This window comes from Salvelinus alpinus, chromosome 4 (genome assembly GCF_045679555.1).
Source record: "Salvelinus alpinus chromosome 4, SLU_Salpinus.1, whole genome shotgun sequence".
Lineage (NCBI taxonomy): Eukaryota > Metazoa > Chordata > Actinopteri > Salmoniformes > Salmonidae > Salvelinus > Salvelinus alpinus.
Genome location: NC_092089.1, coordinates 73,923,853 through 73,942,923, shown reverse-complemented (window position 1 = coordinate 73,942,923; position 19,071 = coordinate 73,923,853). Strand labels below are relative to the sequence as shown.

At 41.6% G+C, this 19,071-nt stretch overlaps 1 protein-coding gene across 2 annotated transcripts in view; it reads right to left on the bottom strand.

The window, feature by feature from the left end:
- LOC139574422 (gamma-aminobutyric acid receptor subunit alpha-2-like) overlaps nucleotides 1–19,071 on the bottom strand; it is a 56,513-nt gene that overhangs the window by 25,827 nt on the left and 11,615 nt on the right. The window contains exons 1-5 of one of the 2 annotated variants that reach the window (XM_071398973.1): nucleotides 18,618–18,963; nucleotides 15,594–15,661; nucleotides 11,705–11,925; nucleotides 8,956–9,038; nucleotides 5,708–5,851 (exon numbers count right to left, since the gene is read on the bottom strand). In XM_071398973.1, the coding sequence (XP_071255074.1) occupies nucleotides 5,708–5,851; nucleotides 8,956–9,038; nucleotides 11,705–11,925; nucleotides 15,594–15,596 (451 nt within the window). In that variant the 5' untranslated portion in view covers nucleotides 15,597–15,661; nucleotides 18,618–18,963. Of the gene's footprint in view, nucleotides 1–5,707; nucleotides 5,852–8,955; nucleotides 9,039–11,704; nucleotides 11,926–15,593; nucleotides 15,662–18,617; nucleotides 18,964–19,071 lie in introns of those variants that run through there. The other variant, XM_071398972.1, reaches the window with a different exon arrangement.

The window sequence follows — 19,071 nt, the reverse complement described above, 5'->3', positions numbered from 1 at the left end:
GAAAACAAACCCACAATATTTTCATTAAAGGTCCAATGCAGCCTTTTTTATTCGATTTTTTATATAAAATCATTTCTGGGTAACAATTAAGTACCTTACTGTGATTTTCTTCAATTAATATGGTCCAAAATAAACAAAAACAGCTTCTTAGCAAAGCATTTTGCTAGGACCGTCTGAGAGTGTTATGAGTGGGGAGGGAAAAACTGGAAACTTGCTGTAATTGGCAGAGAGGTTTGGAACTCTCTTATTGGTCTATTAACCTAAAGAGGCTGACATTTCAGACTGTGGTTTCAAACAGCTCTTACACTAAAGGGGCATTATCATAATTTTCACAATTTCACAGTATTATTCCAACCTCATAGCATGGAAATACACTGCTCAAAAAAATAAAGGGAACACTTAAACAACACAATGTAACTCCAAGTCAATCACACTTCTGTGAAATCAAACTGTCCACTTAGGAAGCAACACTGATTGACAATAAATTTCACATGCTGTTGTGCAAATGGAATAGACAACAGGTGGAAATTATAGGCAATTAGCAAGACACCCCCAATAAAGTAGTGGTTCTGCAGGTGGTGACCACAGACCACTTCTCAGTTCCTATGCTTCCTGGCTGATGTTTTGGTCACTTTTGAATGCTGGCGGTGCTTTCACTCTAGTGGTAGCATGAGACGGAGTCTACAACCCACACAAGTGGCTCAGGTAGTGCAGCTCATCCAGGATGGCACATCAATGCGAGCTGTGGCAAGAAGGTTTGCTGTGTCTGTCAGCGTAGTGTCCAGAGCATGGAGGCGCTACCAGGAGACAGGCCAGTACATCAGGAGACGTGGAGGAGGCCGTAGGAGGGCAACAACCCAGCAGCAGGACCGCTACCTCCGCCTTTGAGCAGGAGGAGCACTGCCAGAGCCCTGCAAAATGACCTCCAGCAGGCCACAAATGTGCATGTGTCTGCTCAAACGGTCAGAAACAGACTCCATGAGGGTGGTATGAGGGCCCGACGTCCACAGGTGGGGGTTGTGCTTACAGCCCAACACCGTGCAGGACGTTTGGCATTTGCCAGAGAACACCAAGATTGGCAAATTCGCCACTGGCGCCCTGTGCTCTTCACAGATGAAAGCAGGTTCACACTGAGCACGTGACAGACGTGACAGAGTCTGGAGACGCCGTGGAGAACGTTCTGCTGCCTGCAACATCCTCCAGCATGACCGGTTTGGTGGTGGGTCAGTCATGGTGTGGGGTGGCATTTCTTTGGGGGGGCCGCACAGCCCTCCATGTGCTTGCCAGAGGTAGCCTGACTGCCATTAGGTACCGAGATGAGATCCTCAGACCCCTTGTGAGACCATATGCTGGTGCGGTTGGCCCTGGGTTCCTCCTAATGCAAGACAATGCTAGACCTCATGTGGCTGGAGTGTGTCAGCAGTTCCTGCAAGAGGAAGGCATTGATGCTATGGACTGGCCCGCCCGTTCCCCAGACCTGAATCCAATTGAGCACATCTGGGACATCATGTCTCGCTCCATCCACCAACGCCACGTTGCACCACAGACTGTCCAGGAGTTGGCGGATGCTTTAGTCCAGGTCTGGGAGGAGATGCCTCAGGAGACCATCCGCCACCTCATCAGGCGCATGCCCAGGCGTTGTAGGGAGGTCATACAGGCACGTGGAGGCCACACACACTACTGAGCCTCATTTTGACTTGTTTTACGGACATTACATCAAAGTTGGATCAGCCTGTAGTGTGGTTTTCCACTTTAATTTTGAATGTGACTCCAAATCCAGACCTCCATGGGTTGATAAATTTGATTTCCATTGATACATTTTGTGTGATTTTGTTGTCAGCACATTCAACTATGTAAAGAAAAAAGTATTTAATAAGAATATTTCATTCATTCAGATCTAGGATGTGTTATTTTAGTGTTCCCTTTATTTTCTTGAGCAGTGTATATAATAAACACAGAATAAATTCATGGAAATGTACAAATATTTACTTCTAATGTTATTTTGTCATTTTCTGTCCACACATTTGCTTTGGAGAACACCCCTCTGTTCTCTCTATGTGAGTCAATGTAAAAATATAACAAAATGAAGTGATTTGCTAAAAGTATTTTGCTGTTATGCTCGTGGCCCTATTGCAAGATGTCCCTCGCACTCAAGCCTCAGTCACCCAAGATGTCCCTCGCACTCAAGTACAGTCACCCATGCCAAATGACCTAGTTTACCCCCAGGGTTGACGACACACTGACACAGTGCTGATAAATGATTCCTTTAAAGTCAGACAATCAGCAGATCTGTAGCGGGAAAGTACAACAAATGGATTTTCAGCGAAGGGGGCTCCTCCGTATTTCACTTGGGAAATGTTCCTAGTGGGACATGGGACCAGGAATTAAATATTTTACTAACTTTCAGACTAGTAGCATCTCAGCTAGAAAATTTGGTTGCTTGGAAGTTGTCGGAAGGTATGTTTTTGGTTTGCCATTGGTTCTGGGAATGAAGCCATAAGTTTTCTAACCAGTTAAACAACATTTGTTTTAAATGTTCTGAGAACATTTTGCCTGTTCTAGGAATGTTTCTTTTTAGGTTATAGAGAGTTTCTGAGAACATTTTACTCTGGTTCCTTGAAAGTTTTGCTGGGAGATTTTACTAACACTCTTTTTTATTTATTTAACCAGGCAAGTCAGTTAAGAACAAATTCTTATTTACAATGACGGCCTAGGAACAGTGGGTTAACTGCCTTGTTCAGGGGCAGAACGACAGATTTTTACATTGTCAGCTCGGGGATTCAATCTAGCAACCTTTCGGTTACTGGCCCAACGCTCTAAACACTAGGCTAAATGCCACTCTGAAAACGCTCTGAGGATTTTGAATAACTTCCTTAATTAACTTTCACTGAATGTTTCAATAAGACGTCATAACACTGCTAGAGTAGTTTATTTGGGGTTAACTTAAAAAAAAACTCAAAGCACAGATAGTCCTATCTGAATGAATGAATTTCCATAGGCATTAATTTTATTTATTTATTGTGACACGGCATCAATGAGATTCAAAACAATAATCTTATGTTCTTTATCCATGGAATTAGTCCACTGCCCCACAAAGGTGGCGCTAGCATGCAATGTTTTTTTGATGATAACAAAGCTGTTCATTTGAGTAATTTCAAAGGAAACAAGCACTCATTAAGATCAGGTGTGGCCAATTAGTGGGCGTGGCAAACACACCTGAACACATTTAACAAGATAGAGGATAGAGTTTTGTTGATGCTGAGAATGGAATGTATATGTTTTAAATAACACTTTTAAAACGTCCTCTGAATGTTAAAGTGTTGTGGTTTGTATAGAAAATGTTCTTAACATTCTGAAGTCTTACAGTATTATCTGAATATTAAAGTTTCCTTGTCATTTTTATGGCAAGTTTTCTTAATGTTCTCGGGAACAATTTGAGAACATGACTTTAAATAGAACCACAAGGAAACCTTTAGGAAACATTATGCTGAAGTACTAAAATCCCCGTAGACGAACGTTGCTAAAGTTCTTAAATAATTTGATAACATGATTTTAAATAGAACCATGGTGAAACCTCTAGGAAGCGTTATGCTTAAGTACTGAAATTCCCACAGAACAATGAGAACATGACTTTAAATAGAACCATGAAGAAACTGATGTACTGAAATAACCACAGAACATTGTTTCTTAACATTCTCTGAACAATGAGAACATTCCCAATGTCAAAATTGAAATTAAATGTAATCATGTTTGAAGTTTTAGGAAACATTCTGTTTAAAGTAATGAAACTGAAGTTGAAAGAAAGGAACACATATTTAGGTGAGGTGCTGGCTAGCGGAGTAGAACACTTGAAAAACTAAAGGAGAGGACAACACGCTCTCACCAAGCTCTATGGTTATTCTGCATATAATCTTTCCACAACTTTCTGGGAATGATGCAGGATAGCTGCTTTGGAACATTCTCAGCACATTTAAGAAACATTACTTTGAAAAGATCAAGAGAGCCGCACACTCTAGGAGCTCAGATGCAATAATTGAATAACCTAATAACCAATGTTTCCGCATCTGAGCTCCTAGAGTGTGCGGCTAAGTGAAGGAGAAGAAGAAGGGGAAGGAAGGAAGTGGGGAAAGGAGGAGGAGAAGAGATCATCAAGAGCGTTTCAAACATGTAGTGACTTGTCTGATGAGTGCTCCCCAGAGACGCATGTGGAGACATGCAGAGGGGGCAGATACTAATCATTGAAGACCACAACATTAGCCACCGTATTGATCCGCCTGGCTGATCCATGCAACGTAGCTGTGTCCTGTGGCTTTTCTGACCTATAATGAACTACTGTTCTGTATCTTCACAGGAGCAAGTACAGTTTGCTTTCGTTCCGATGGTGAAGGTCAATCATGTCATGTAGTAAAAAAAAAGAAGGAATATACTGTAATTCCACGAACCTTCTGCTTTTCCCTCAGTACTATAAATATGTTGTAACTCCTCTTAAATTAGATGAGTAATTGCATTTTAAAATTTCATAATGTTCAATGATGAAAAACAACCGGTTAGCCATACTCCAGCTAAAACAAGCCTGTCTGTCATCTCGATGGAGTGTATGTGTCACTGTCGGTTTCCTTTCTTTTTGCTAATGACTCCCCTCCATCTCCTTTGTTGAATGCTTTCCCCATCTGTTCCTATACGCAGGCTTCTTCCTTCCTGTGTTTCCGAGGCCCAGAACACCACAGTTCCTAATTTAACGCTCTGGTGCACTTTTGTGAGACAAGGCTCCTTTTGTGTCTTACGACGGCTCCAAAATAAGACATCAGCAGCAGCACAGCTCAGGAATAAGGAGGCGGCTCTCCTTTCAGAACGGAGCTCCCCTGTGTGTCTGAGTGAATGGCAGCTCCTACAGCTGTGCTTTTGTTTCCCATTAATGTTGCAATTAGGCACAAAGTGCTCACTCGCTCCCTCCCCTCCACTCTCCTCTCCAACCGACTGAGGAGAACAGGAGTTCTTGCCTCCCATAGGAGGCGGCGCGCCTGTGTCTCCGAAGCTTTTGTAGTCCAATGGGTCCAAAGTGGAAAGTCTTGTTTTCCAACAGTCAAAGCAGAATCATCGGTTGTTTTGTGCTGTTGGTTCCCTAGTCAGACTAAAATGTATTTTGGAGAAATTCTAGTCGCAGTTCCTATGAATAAACTCAGACATGCAGTATCTCCCGCTGAGAGGACATGGACTAAACATTCTTTCAGCCTCTGTTATCCACTGGCTGAGTAAACTAACAGTGCTTTGCAACCTGAGTTGTTAGTACTCTCGAGGAGACTTGGCCTATCCACAGTGGGACCTTGGGAAGATTTCATAAGAACACAGACTTAGTCCTTGGTTGCACAAGCAGAGTGAAAGATAAGAGTGAAATGTGATTTGTGGATTCAGTCGCCAAAACGGGTTGAGAACCACTGAACAAACCGATGCAGCCAGTAGTAGCAAGCAGTGCCTCTCACTGAAGTGGGCATCAGGAATCTTAAATGATCTGTAGTAAAAACATCCACATCTGCTCCACTAAACTTTGGCCATCTACAAAGTGATCTTGGATAAATTATGTATTTTTGCTTCTCACTTTCTTCATTTGGTGGCAGCGGTGGGATCCAGGCCTGCAGGGAGAGCTTGTGCTCATGATCTAGTTGTCTAATTGGATGAATAACCAAGTGAAGTAATATCCTGAGCTTACCTGTGCTGGACTTGATGGTTTCTTGGCCCACTGTTTGGCCAAGCAGGTCGTACTGGTTCAAACGGGAGCTCTCTCCTTCCACCACCACAGAGTCGGCAGCCTTACTGGTCCAGACATAAGTCACCTCTGACATTGTATAGGCATCTAAGATCACAAAGGGAGTGAGGTTAACACCATCAGTGTGGTATGTGAAAAATGGGCATATGGAAATAGGGCAGTGATTCATTCTCTCTTGGGCAGTGATTCATTTTCTCTTGGGCAGTGATTCATTCTCTCTTGGGCAGTGATTCATTCTCTCTTGGGCAGTGATTCATTCTCTCTTGGGCAGTGATTCATTCTCTCTTGGGCAGGGATTCATTCTCTCTTGGGCAGGGATTCATTCTCTCTTGGGCAGTGATTCCTTCTAATTTCTGATGATTCAAGAGAATAGTGTCTAATGTCATGTAACTGTTTAAGGGTTGTATAATACCCCCCCCAAAAAAATCAACTCCATGACTACGTTGCCCATTGTAAGCTAGATCATTACATTTTGTTAGGCAAATGAAAGAAAATGACTACTGCCTTGAGAAATCAACACCGTATAAATTATATAAGATCCATATCACACCATATTAGTATATATATATATATATATATATATATATATATAACAAAGCCATCACATCTTCGTACCATGGGTGTTTAATACAGAGAGACATATCTTCCAAACCATGGGGGTTTTATGCAGAGAGACAAATATGAAGAGGCTAAGACATTTCAAAGAGTAAACATTGACACAGTGAGTCATCAACACCATTAGAGAATGATTTTCTCCCGCTGCCTGTCTTGCTGCGCCATGAAAACACTTAACATACCGTATTAACTCCTCCAAACATTTAAAGTAAGGCTTGTATCATTAATTGGCATTGGCAATGGTTGAGTTTCTTTTAATAGGCTGAAGGTTTTATAGCCAGGGGAAGGCTTGCAGTGTACTTCACAACATGCAATGACATACTGACTCAGGTAGCGTTTTATTTGATTTTAGGGGATGAAGCATTAGTTTGTTTTGTTTATCATCTGAACAATAATGCATCATGCAACTGAACGAACATATCCACATTGTGTATGACAATAATATTTTCAGATTCCACTTTTTCTATTAGCATAACTTCTAGAGCTCCTTCAAGAACGTCTTTATAATTGGGTTTTGTGGTATGGAGCAATATAAGTGCCAACAGAAATTGAATAAAACTATTTTGTTGTCCCACAATGTGCCACTCTAACTAACATCCATGGGTAGTAGCAGCCTAAGGAGAGGAGAGCGCTGCATCGACACTAGGATGAAAACAGAGAGCTCAACTCAGCAGCCAAACCCATCAACACTACCTTCTTATCTTTTCCCAGAAGCTCAGAGCTGGCAGATCACATGGGGGCCATTTCTCTAAACCAAAACCTTTCTAAATATGTGCTGCTGCTGACAGCGTGTGTTTCAAGTGAAAAGTGTGTGTGTGTGTGTGTGTGTGGGGGGGGGGGGGGGTTAATTCTACACCCTTAGTGGTTATGGAATGGTTATTGCTGTAACTGGCAGAGTTGACATTTAAAGCTCAGTGTTTGTAGCAGCAGAAACAGAGTCTATTCTTATCCTGTGTCTTGTTAAGTCTTGTATCCCCTGTTTGGTTTGTTTAGTTATGGTGTGGGACTCGAGAGTGGGACTATGCGGGTTTAGACTCAGAATCATAAAACACAGGACGTGATGTTAAAACTGTCCATTGTGCCAATAGATGGTATGCACTCACATGAGATTTGCCGTGATGTTGACAGAGTGGCATGGGAGGTTTATTTCTTAGACTGGGTTAAGATGTCAATTTTGGGACACATCCTCAGTAGTGTGCCTTCGAATCAGTGGGTGTTTCGGCCTTTAATCACTAAACACCCTCATCAAAGGTGGCCAGCTAAAGGGTGATCAAGCCTTAGCTTGTGTCCCATGACCAATTAAGATTTCCCACGGGACTATGCAAGGCAGGGGCGTCCTCTTCCCTGAGCCAGCCCTACAGCTGACCGCATACCTCATATGCCCTCCTCAAGTTGGAGGGATCTGAATTGGGTTCTCAGGTGGGGGTGGGGGGTCATGAAGTTATAGCCCAGCAAGGGTCCTTCCGTTTGATCCAGATCCACTGGCTGCCTCTTTCAGCTGCTTGAGACACTGTTCTGACGGTCTGCCGCAGAGCCTGTCCATGGATTCCAAGTTCTTTCAGCAACCTGATGGTGGAAGAAGCCACGAATCCTCTGCATCCCACTTCAACTGGCCAGACTTTATCATTCCAGCCACGCTGAGTTGCGTCTGCTGCCAACTCTGTGTAACGCAGTTTCTTACGCTCGTAGGCCTCTTCAACAGAGTTTTCCCACGGGACTGTGAGCTCTATGATGTACACAGCCTTTCATGAAGGGGACCAGAGTACCATGTCTGGCCTAAGGTTGGTAGAAGCAATCTCAGGTGGAAAAATTAGTTGCTGGCCAATATCGACAAGCATCTTCCAGTCCCCGGCCATGACTAGGTGTCCAGTTTCTGGCTTCGTAGGAGGATGCTCGGGCCTTTCTGTCCCTCCCGGATGAATGTTGTTGTTTTGACGGGATTGCTTGTTTTTGGAGGTAATGAATTGGTTGCACTCCTCTTGGTCTCAAGTGCTGCAGCCAGGCTCTTGAGGACCCGATTGTGCCTCCAGGTGTAGCGGCCTTGTGAGAGGCTGGTCTTGTAACCTGTCATTATATGCCTGAGAGTCGCTGGAGCTGGGCAAAGGGGGCAGGTCGGGTCCTCGCCATACCATTGATGTAAGTTTTTTGGTGATGGAAGCACATCATAAACAGCTCTTATGATGAAGCTGATGTTGCTTGCCTCCATTTGCCAAAGCTCACTCCAGTTGATCTTTCTCCTCTCCAGGCCTTCCTTCCTCAAATCAAATGAAGCAAGAAGATCAAATTCTGCCTCTTGGAAAATACAATATGACAGTGTTGTTGACATGGAGCAGAGCGAGGAGCCGCGCTGAACGACACTGAACACAAAGGTCACAGTGGTGATTCATTCAAAACTGGTGGCCCCCCAACTAAACCAATGGGACCTACACACATACGACACATGGCCTATTGTACGACTTAAACTAGACACATTTTGATTCCTGCACGCGTTTCAAATCGCATGTTCTTTTCATGAGAGTAATGCCCTGGCAACCCAGTGACCCCGTGCGTCTATGTATTTGGCATGCATTACTCACAGCTGCCAAACTTCAGGGGACATGAGTGGAAGTCCATGGGGAAGTCCTCCAGATGCATCGGACACTCTGCGTGAACCGTCAACCTAGATACAACACATAAAGCCCAATGCGTCACTGTAGCATCCCAAAACATACATACAGTTGAAGTCGGAAGTTTACATACACCTTATCCAAATATATTTAAACTCAGTTTTTCACAATTCCTGACATTTAATCCAAGTAAAAATTCCCTGTCTTAGGTCAGAGGATTGCCACTCAATTTTAAGAATGTAAAATGTCAGAATAATAGTAGAGAGAATTATTTATTTCAGCTTTTATTTCTTTCATCACATTCCCAGTGGGTCAGAAGTTTACACACACTCAATTAGTATTTGGTAGCATTGCCTTTAAATTGTTTAACGTGGGTCAAGCGTTTCAGGTAGTCTTTCACAAGCTTCCCACAATAAGTTGGGTGAATTTTGACCCATTCCTCCTGGCAGAACTGGTGTAACTGAGTCAGGTTTGTAGGCCTCCTTGCTCACACACCCTTTTCCAATTCTGACCACAAATTTTCTATAGGATTCAGGTCAGGGCTTTGTGATGGCCAGTCCAATACCTTGACTTTGTTGTCCTTAAGCCATTTTGCCACAACTTTGGAAGTATGCTTGGGGTCATTGTCCATTTGGAAGACCCATTTGCGACCAAGCTTTAACTTCCTGACTGTTGTCTTGAGATGTTGCTTCAATATATCCACATCATTTTCCTGCCTCATGATGCCATCTATTTTGTGAAGTGTACCAGTCCCTCCTGCAGAAAAGCACCCCCACAACATGATGCTGCCACCCCCGTGCTTCACGGTTGGGATGGTGTTCTTTTCAGCTTGCAAGCCTCCCTCTTTTTCCTCCAAACATAACGATGGCCAAACAGTTATATTTTTGTTTCATCAGACCAGAGGACATTTCTCCAAAAAGTACGATCTTTGTCCCCATGTGCAGTTGCAAACAGACTTTTTTATGGTGGTTTTGGAGCAGTGGCTTCTTCCTTGCTGAGTGGCATTTCAGGTTATGTCGACATAGGACTTGTTTTACTGTGGATATAGATACTTGTGTACCTGTTTCCTCCAGCATCTTCACAACGTCCTTGCTGTTGTTCTGGGATTGATTTGCACTTTTCACACCAAAGTACGTTCATCTCTAGGAGACAGAACGCGTCTCCATCCTGAGCGGTATGACGGCTGCGTGGTCCCATGGTGTTTATACTTGTGTACTATTGTTTGTACAGATCAACGGGGGTCTGAGGTCTTGGCTGATTTCTTTTGATTTTCCCATGATGTCAAGCTAAGTTTGAAGATAGGCCTTGAAATACATCCACAGGTACACCTCTAAATTATGTCAATTAGCCTATCAGAAGCTTCTAAAGCCATGACATCATTTTCTGTAATTTTCCAAGCTGTTTAAAGGCACAGTCAACTTAGTGTATGTAAACTTCTGACCCACTGGAATTGTGATACAGTGAATTATAAGTGAAATAATCTATTAAACCAATTGTTGGAAAAATGACTTGTGTCATGCACAAAGTAGATGTCCTAACCGACTTGCCAAAACTATAGTTTGTTAACAAGGAATTTGAGTAGTGGTTGAAAAACAAGTTTTAATGACTCCAACCTAAGTGTATGTAAACTTCCGACTTCAACTGTATATGTTTAGTGTGTTTGGTAGTGTTAGAATGAACAAGCAATGCATTTGTACCAAACAAACATGAGTGCCTCTTTCAATCTAAATGTAACTAAGGTTAAATCAATAATTAAGCAGGACCAGGGTTGATGGAAAGTAAAGGGATAAAAATGCTTATAGGGTACACACTGAGCATCCCCAGATTATAGTGGGCAATTTCTGAAATATATTGCACTATGTGAAGATGCTCCGTGTCTATTTCCATTCCTGCCAAATGTATTATTATGTTTACCTTTATTTAAGTGATTAAATTCAAATGGCCTCTGATTGGGCAATATTTTTCTTCGGTATTCTGAAAGCACTTGCTTGTCAAAATAATGGCCCTTTTGGCACCGAGTGAGTAAAATCTTGCAATAAAGCCACTAGCGCAGATTCAACCCTCTCTCAGCCTCATCACAAAATGTGTACCTATAGATGAGCTATAAAACTGCACATTTTTCTCCCTGCACCATGGCAATATGTGTAGAATTTCAGGAAATGAGCTTTAAAACAGCAACATTTTCTCTCAGCCTCATGGCAAAATGTGTAATGTGGGGCGGCAGGTAGCCTAGTGGTTAGAGCATTGAAGTAGTAAACGAAAGGCTGCAAGATCAAATCCCTGAGCTGACAAGATAAAAATCTGTCGTTCTGCCCCTGAACAAGGCAGTTAACCCACTAGGCCGTCATTGGAAATAAGAATTTGTTCTTAACTGACTTGCCTAGTTAAATAAAAGGTTAAAAAAAAAAAAATTAGCTATAAAACTGAGATGTAATGAGATGTGTTTGGGTTGAGGTGACATTGGGGAGACTGGTATTCCTGTATTTTCCTGTTCCACATTAATTGTAAGGCCCTGAGATAGACTAGCATCCTGTCCAGGGGGTATACTTGAACATCAAGCTGCCTCACGCTACAGAAACAGGAGATGGGCTCCTATGAGCCGTTCCGACTCCCACAAGACAAGGCTTTTACTTGAAAGAACACAAGCTAAACCTGCTACGTTAATAACATTTCATTAAACTGTATTTTCCCTGGCAACCCAGTGACCCCGTGTATTTGCCTCATGGTGTAAAGCAGGGTGCCATCGTCTTGAATCCTCAGTAGTTTATTGGGCATGGTCATGTTGTGAGCCACTGACTTCTTCCCGTTGTGGAAGAACGTGTCTGGCGTCCATATTTTACTGGCCATCAAGTTGTTCAGCCGCAGTATGTTCATGGGCCCGTCGAATTTTAACCTCTCATCTTTCCAGCTTTGCCGGAAGAACACGTCTATTGTGTATTCCTGTGGGAAGAAATAACATTGTGGCTACAATCAACAATGTCACAAATGAATATCACAGGTACAGACAATGCCACCATAAATTAATCTCCACATAAACATAGCAAACGTAATATTTCTGCACTGTGAATATGGAATACCTGCTCCTTAATTTTTAAATAAAGTGGCACTTCTAATGACACCGTACTATCCCTACTATATGAAAAATTCTATGAAGCAGATAAACAACAAACACAAGCAGCGCCTAGCGAGAGACTTTGAAGATATCCTGTGGTAAACCAAGGTGGATGGCACCCTCTCTCTCCCTTCCACTCCAGGCTGTGCATCCCATATAACATCCATTACTGACTCACTGCGCCTCCTGCATGCACTTGGGCCTGCCATTTATCCACACTGGATGTTTTTTTTTCTGGTGATTTATTTCAGAGTGGAGCAGCCTCTACAAGGTGAGGTCCCTGGTCTTAGTGTACTGTCTACCTACCACGCCTCTCCGACCCCACTGACCATGTTTACATGTGCACATCGTTCCAGATAGTAGCTCATATCCCGCTTAAGGTCGTATCTGGGATAAGCTGTTTACATGCACCTTTGATATCCCACTCATGAGTATCCCTGTATCCATGAATAAACAGAATATTCCTCATTTAAGTGTATGGGTTAAATTGAATAGTAATATGGACACCTGCTGTAGGCCTATAATCTCTCACATGTAGCGTAATATAATATTAACTCCTGCAGAATTATGCATTTCTTGCAGTGAAATTATACAACAAATGTTAATTTTGTCTCGAAAACATATTATTTCTTTCTTTCAGCATCTCTTTAGAAAATGTGAATGTTTGTGTAATGTGTTATGCAAAAAGGCAGTTTTTCAACCACATAAAATATGCACCCAAGATGACTTGAAGTCTTTTCAGAAATGTGTTTCATCGTTTTCTCAGCTTTTCATTTCCTTAAAACTGGTCAAACTGATGACATTTTGGGCATTTTGCACAGGACCAATCTTTCCACTGTTGCGTTTTCCCTCACGGCCCCTAAAAAAACAGACAACTTTACCAGTGTTACCTAGATTACTAATGCATTCAGTCTATTAGTCTTCTGGGGCAACAAGTTATGACAGAAGAGAAGCTGCATGTATCAAACTATAGTTGACAAACAAATGTCAACCAAATGTCCGAAATTGTAAGCAGAAACTTGTCTAAATTAGGGGTGAAAGTTGCCAGTAGTAAATAATAGTATGAGAATTATAGTAGGCTAAATTATTATGGTGGATCGAACTGCGCAGGTAGCCTACTTTTTGAAGTGATTCATTTGATAATCAAATGAAAACATCATCACATAACACCCATGAAATGCAAAACAGCCTGTTCAGACTGCAAAAGCAACAGTAAACAGGATAAGATGTTTACATGCCACACTATCCTGTCTTAGATCATCATATCCCAGGAATCTAATCCGTCCTTCTCCAAATCATGCCTTCAAAAGGATACCTGGCTTGTTAAGGGCTCCAGGGCAAACGGTATTGGAAGAGGTATGCGTTTTGGTGTTCAAAATCATATGAGCTGGAATAAAATACAGTATAGGCCTTAGGTGTGAGGTCCAGCATATTACATCTTATGAGACCATATGGGCTATGCAAACGGTCAATTCATCATTCTAACTTTAGCCACTAGCAATTTGATGGCAACAACAGATAATGTATTATGCGCTTTATATATTTTATATGCAGCTCGTGTTGTCCACTGGACAATCTTTGGGAATTCCCTACTATGTTGAGTTATCGTTCATATATCCCAGCTACCAACAACCATGCACAAATCCTTATTGTATAAATGCAAAGCACAAATTTTAATAAATAAGAATACAGTTAGTCTCCCTAGGATTTTAAGTCGTGGTTTTGCATCAAGATCATCGTACACATCTTACAATAATGCTCCTTGCCATGATATGGGACACTCGCCTAGTGAATACTTAATAGTTGTCCGTAATGTATATTTTGCTATTCCATTAATGAGCTTTTGAATTCTGCATTGCATTTCAAACATCATAAATGTTTAATCATTAGCACCGGAACCATAATGTTCCTTTACAGAATGGCTTGTGCTGAATATTGTCGTTTTAAAGGGTGTGTGTTTTTTCAAAAACAAGCCCGAGATAAATGAAGTAGTGAGTTGAATAAAGAGTAGATTTTCAATAATTCATAAGACAAAACTGTCGAAGGAAGAGGGAGAGAGAGAGTCCAATCAAAAACACATATTTTGACCAATTGGTAAAATAATATGTTACTTGTGTAGATATTCGTCTAAGAAAACCAATCGTCCAAACCCCATGTCTATATCATAATATGTTTAAAAGTTATTGGAGCTTTAGGGTGGCCCGATTTAGGGTGACTAAATCAATGGAGGCCAGAGAGAAAGTGGTAAAAACTCAGGAAAATTGCATCGCTGAATTAAGGCTACCTGACAGGCTCACTTTCCCATTAAATTTGTCATCTTTCCTCTGAAATCCACAGGACATAAAACAATATAGAGGTAAGATGGATATCGATTTTGAGACATGATATTTTTGTATACGCTTTTCATATGAACTTGAAATTCCTGTTATTTTTTCAAAGATTTCTCACAAAAACAAGCATATCTCTGCCTTTACCAAGTTTTATAATTCTGCCCTTGAAAAGAAACTAAGAAAACATTAAAAGAAGGGAATGATAGGAGAATCTGAGATATATATATATATATGTTGCTGTACCAAACGGAGGCCGGACAGTGAAATAGCAGTCAGGATGAAAAAGAGTAGAACATGTTAGCAAAGGTAGAGACACAATGTGAATATAGACCAAATCTTAAGGAGTCAGGGTTACTGAGGCTTTGATGCTTCACTAGAGCCAAGCTAAGCTGCTTGGAACGAACACAAACACCGGTCCCATTCATTTGGCACCAAACTGAAGAAAACAGACCGAAACAGGAATGGGCAAACGGAACATGTTTAATAAGAAACGCTCCTTTTCATTTTCAGTTGCAAAACGTTTTGATATGGTGTGCCCTAATGAATACGACCAAGACTAAGTGGTCCAAATAAGTGACAAAAAGGAAAACGGTGCCAAGGTTTTGCAATGAAGCAGTAAACAAAACACCTGTAATGACAAAATCATGATTTGTTTATTCTGTGTTGTTGTGTAGTATATAAACTAAGGGCTCAGTTCCACCAAAGTTCTGTGTAGTACCATATTATCCTGTTGTAAGAATGGTTTAGGCTATTTACTCCCCGTTTTGATTGTTAAAAAGTACAGAAACTAATCACAAGAACCAATTTGGTCCTTTACCCTCCTATCTTGTTTATCACAATTGAGTTTTCATGGTTATCAGTTGCAGAGACTTCTGAATAGTGGTACAATGATTCAGATAAAACGAATTTCCCCTACATACAGATACGCTATTTTAAATTGAAAAGTTTCTCATAGCAGGAAAATAATCCGGCAGCAACAGGAAATGAAATTATTATGTGGATTATAAATTAATGGAAATTTTTGTTAAGTGGAAATTACAAACTTTAGAATCCTTTTTAAATCTTGAACACATTACAAGTTTACTTTCTATGATGAATGTGTAACCAGGCCAGCCCAGCACAGCTCAGTTTGGGAACAAGGTACTAAGATTAGAATGTGGTCTCACCATGTCTGTATCTGAAACTGGGCCAAAGCTGGTGACGTAGACATTGGTATTCACCTCTGTTATACGATCTGAAAAACATAACAAAGATAATTAATATAGAACAAACAAAGGCTGATCATGAGACCATTTCTTCCTGGCTGAACATGAATAAACCTGGAAAAAAGACTATTATTACAGATCTAAGAAGGACTGTAGCTCATCTTTTGAGGGGTATTTCCCTGCCTTGCAATAAAATATCACTTAGACTTTTACTCCTAACAACACCATCCTATCAGGCCTGCCTGTAACACCATCCTATTAGGCCTACCTTTATTCAGAGCGAGTGAAAACAGTACACACATTTTGCTTTCTCTCCCGAGTTCTTCTTTCATTAAGTTAATCTCTAACATGCTTGGGTAATTTCTTTAAAAAGCTTTCAGACTTTACGACTATGTTATCCCCTCTCTGCTGCACACACACAGTAACTCACACACACACAGTAACTCAGACACACACACAGTAACTCACGTGTATTCTAAAGAGCTTCTCATTGGCCTAAAATAATGTGAGTGCTCTCATACAAGGTGACTAGGCGAGGCAAAACAGGCCCAGTGCGCTCACCACTCCCTGTTCACTGCGTCTGCTGACAAAATGCATCCAGACATGTAATGGATATGCTTAGTTATTTATGAAGTTGTGCATATTGAGAGGAACAGGCGGATCGGTGGGTAATGTGTGCAATAAATGTAGCAATACATACACTGGATTGCATTATAAAGTAGGTGTTTGCGTGTGTAAACCAAACACGTGCAGACACACAATAGATTAATAAATACAACGGAGGTGTAGAAATCTGAAATATGACACCAGTGACAGTGACAGTGACCCCGATGTACCCCATCTTAATGCACTGTTTTAATGTGAAGCCTTTACAATGCAGTAATACCATGTTTATCCTGTGGATGGAGATCCTATAATACACTGCTCTATGATTCTATGGTCATACCTACAGTCAATAACTCCATAGAACCAGATCATCACCCATAACAGTGGACACAACAGCAGACGTGCTGCGTGTTCATATTCGATCGAACATTAAACCAAATCGTGAAAAAACAAAACAATTACAGCGTTACGTACAAATGATGCATATTTAATAATAGCCCAAGTACAAAAGGAGCATCCCTTGGGGACAAATCACTTGTTTATTACATTGAAAAAAATCCAGAAAGTTCATACATATTCATCCTGGTCCCCCCGTGGGGAATGAACCCACAACCCTGGCGTTGCAAGCGCCATGCTCTACCAACTGAGCCACACGGGACCTATATTAAGGACAACTAAATGAACTAGGAAGCATGTATATGACCTGCCTGGAAGGTAAACTTTAGATATCCTCCAATATAGCTGCTCTGAATGACATGAATAGTTCCACAATACTGTGTTGACAGAGGATACAACTCATTAGTTAGGAGTGTCAGTCATTCAGGCGATTCCCTAGGTGCACATGTGAGGGGGTGGGCTTGTGTGCTCCTGACCCTCGTACGGACCAGTGAGCAGCTAGCCCTGGTTAAATAATCAGACTGGAAACCCAGAGGATTAAAGGGGCATGTTTGCAGGCTATTCTGCTGCTTCTGCTGCTGGATTGGGTAGTCTTCAACAACAGCTCACCCACACAGCTTCTGTTTTAGCGATTAGTAGTGACGTTGTTACAGCTAGTGGTTACGATACATTTAAAGAAAACCTGGACACAAAGCAAAGAGAACTCTTGGAGAAATTCTGTGGGGAAAATGTAATGCACTTTCTAAAGAAAGGCAGACACTATTAATCTGCATCATGAAAATATTCAGTTATTTATCGCTTTCGAATACAAGTTAAATGACTCTCTGGCATCCAACGTCTGTCAAACAGATGGCAAAACAAATGCAGCTTAGGCATCAATTCATATTTTCTTCATAAGCCACTCAATTTTGGGTTACAGAAGTCTGCGGATGATTCCGTACCTCTAGGCATGAAGACATTTTTCCCATAGAGAAAGTATGTCAGTGCTACTGTACCACATACTGCCATCCATGCCTTTCCCCGACGCCAAAGACTATCACCATATGGCTGATAATGTTCTGGGCTGATGGCCCCTTGAATATCTGTTTAAATGTAAAATGACACCAGATCCTGTGGAAGGCCCAGGCTCTGGGCCACCTGGAAATCAAATCAAATCAAATGAGATACAGAGGGATGGAGTGAGAGGTGAGGGATGGAGGAGGGAGGCAGATGCATTTTTTCATGATGGAAGGAGATGCTTTCATAGCCATACAATAATTACACTTAGAGAAATCATTTTATGAATTGTTGTAGTTGCGCTAGTAGTAGTAATAGTCGTATTAGCGGTAGTAGTAATAGTAGTATTAGCAGTAGTAGTAGTAGTAGTAGCAACTCACAAAGACACTACACTTCAAGCAATAACTACAGTATTTGGCCCTACAATTCCACTTCTTCCCAATGCTTCTAAATATAACATTTGATCGTAACCGTTTTTCTTTTCTTTCTCCAGGTCAGTTGCCACTAATCCACCCCATCATTGATTCATCATGTGCTGTGTTGTTTAACATCACACCTAGAGACTCATTCACCTTCAGCTCAACCTTCCCCTAGAAGGCAGCATGATCATTATGTGAAGGTTTCTGCAGTGTTTGGATTTTTATGAGCTTCTTAAAGGCTAGAACACACACACACACACAGTTACGCACACGCCTCTCGGAGGAGGGAAGACAACACCCTGCTACACTCAACTCCCCGTGGAATGAAAGAGGTATGTGACTGTAGGTGCGGGTAAGGATGACTGAGCCAGAGAATTTTACCATTAACAGGGAATTTATTCCTTCACACGGTAATTTTGGGAAAAAGGGGCTGGACGGAACCAAAGCAAAGAAAGTTAAAGTTAAAGAGCCCCCTCTACTACATTACCTACCTACCCACTACTTATCTATTCTTAACGCCACCTGGCGTGCTAACCAAAATACAGGGGGTGATCCGCCCAGGTCTTACCTAATGTGCATAGACAGAGTACATACTACGGGTATATGTATGCCCGCAGTCTTCTTGCCTAAGCACTCCTAAGGTGTCTTCCCCTTCCCCCCTGGGAACAAAAACAGAATAATTACTAACGTAAGTAATCAATTTAAATAATCAAAACACAGTTCTTGTGACAAAAACATACTTCAGCAGGACCGGTTACAAAATAGTTTACAAAAACCTATCTGAGCAACAACCAACACAGAACATCAAGAAGCTCCCCCTCCTAACAAAGGAACACTGGCTTGTAAAACTGCAGAAGGAGTCTGTAATTGAAGACAGCTGTATCCTTTGATGAGAGGGCGGGGTCACAGCTCCAATTATCAATGGGGCCGACCAATCAGCTGCTTTGGACTTCAGGAAGCCATCCTGAAAGACATACATACAAACAAACCCACAACACAGAAACTGGGGAATGTAACACACA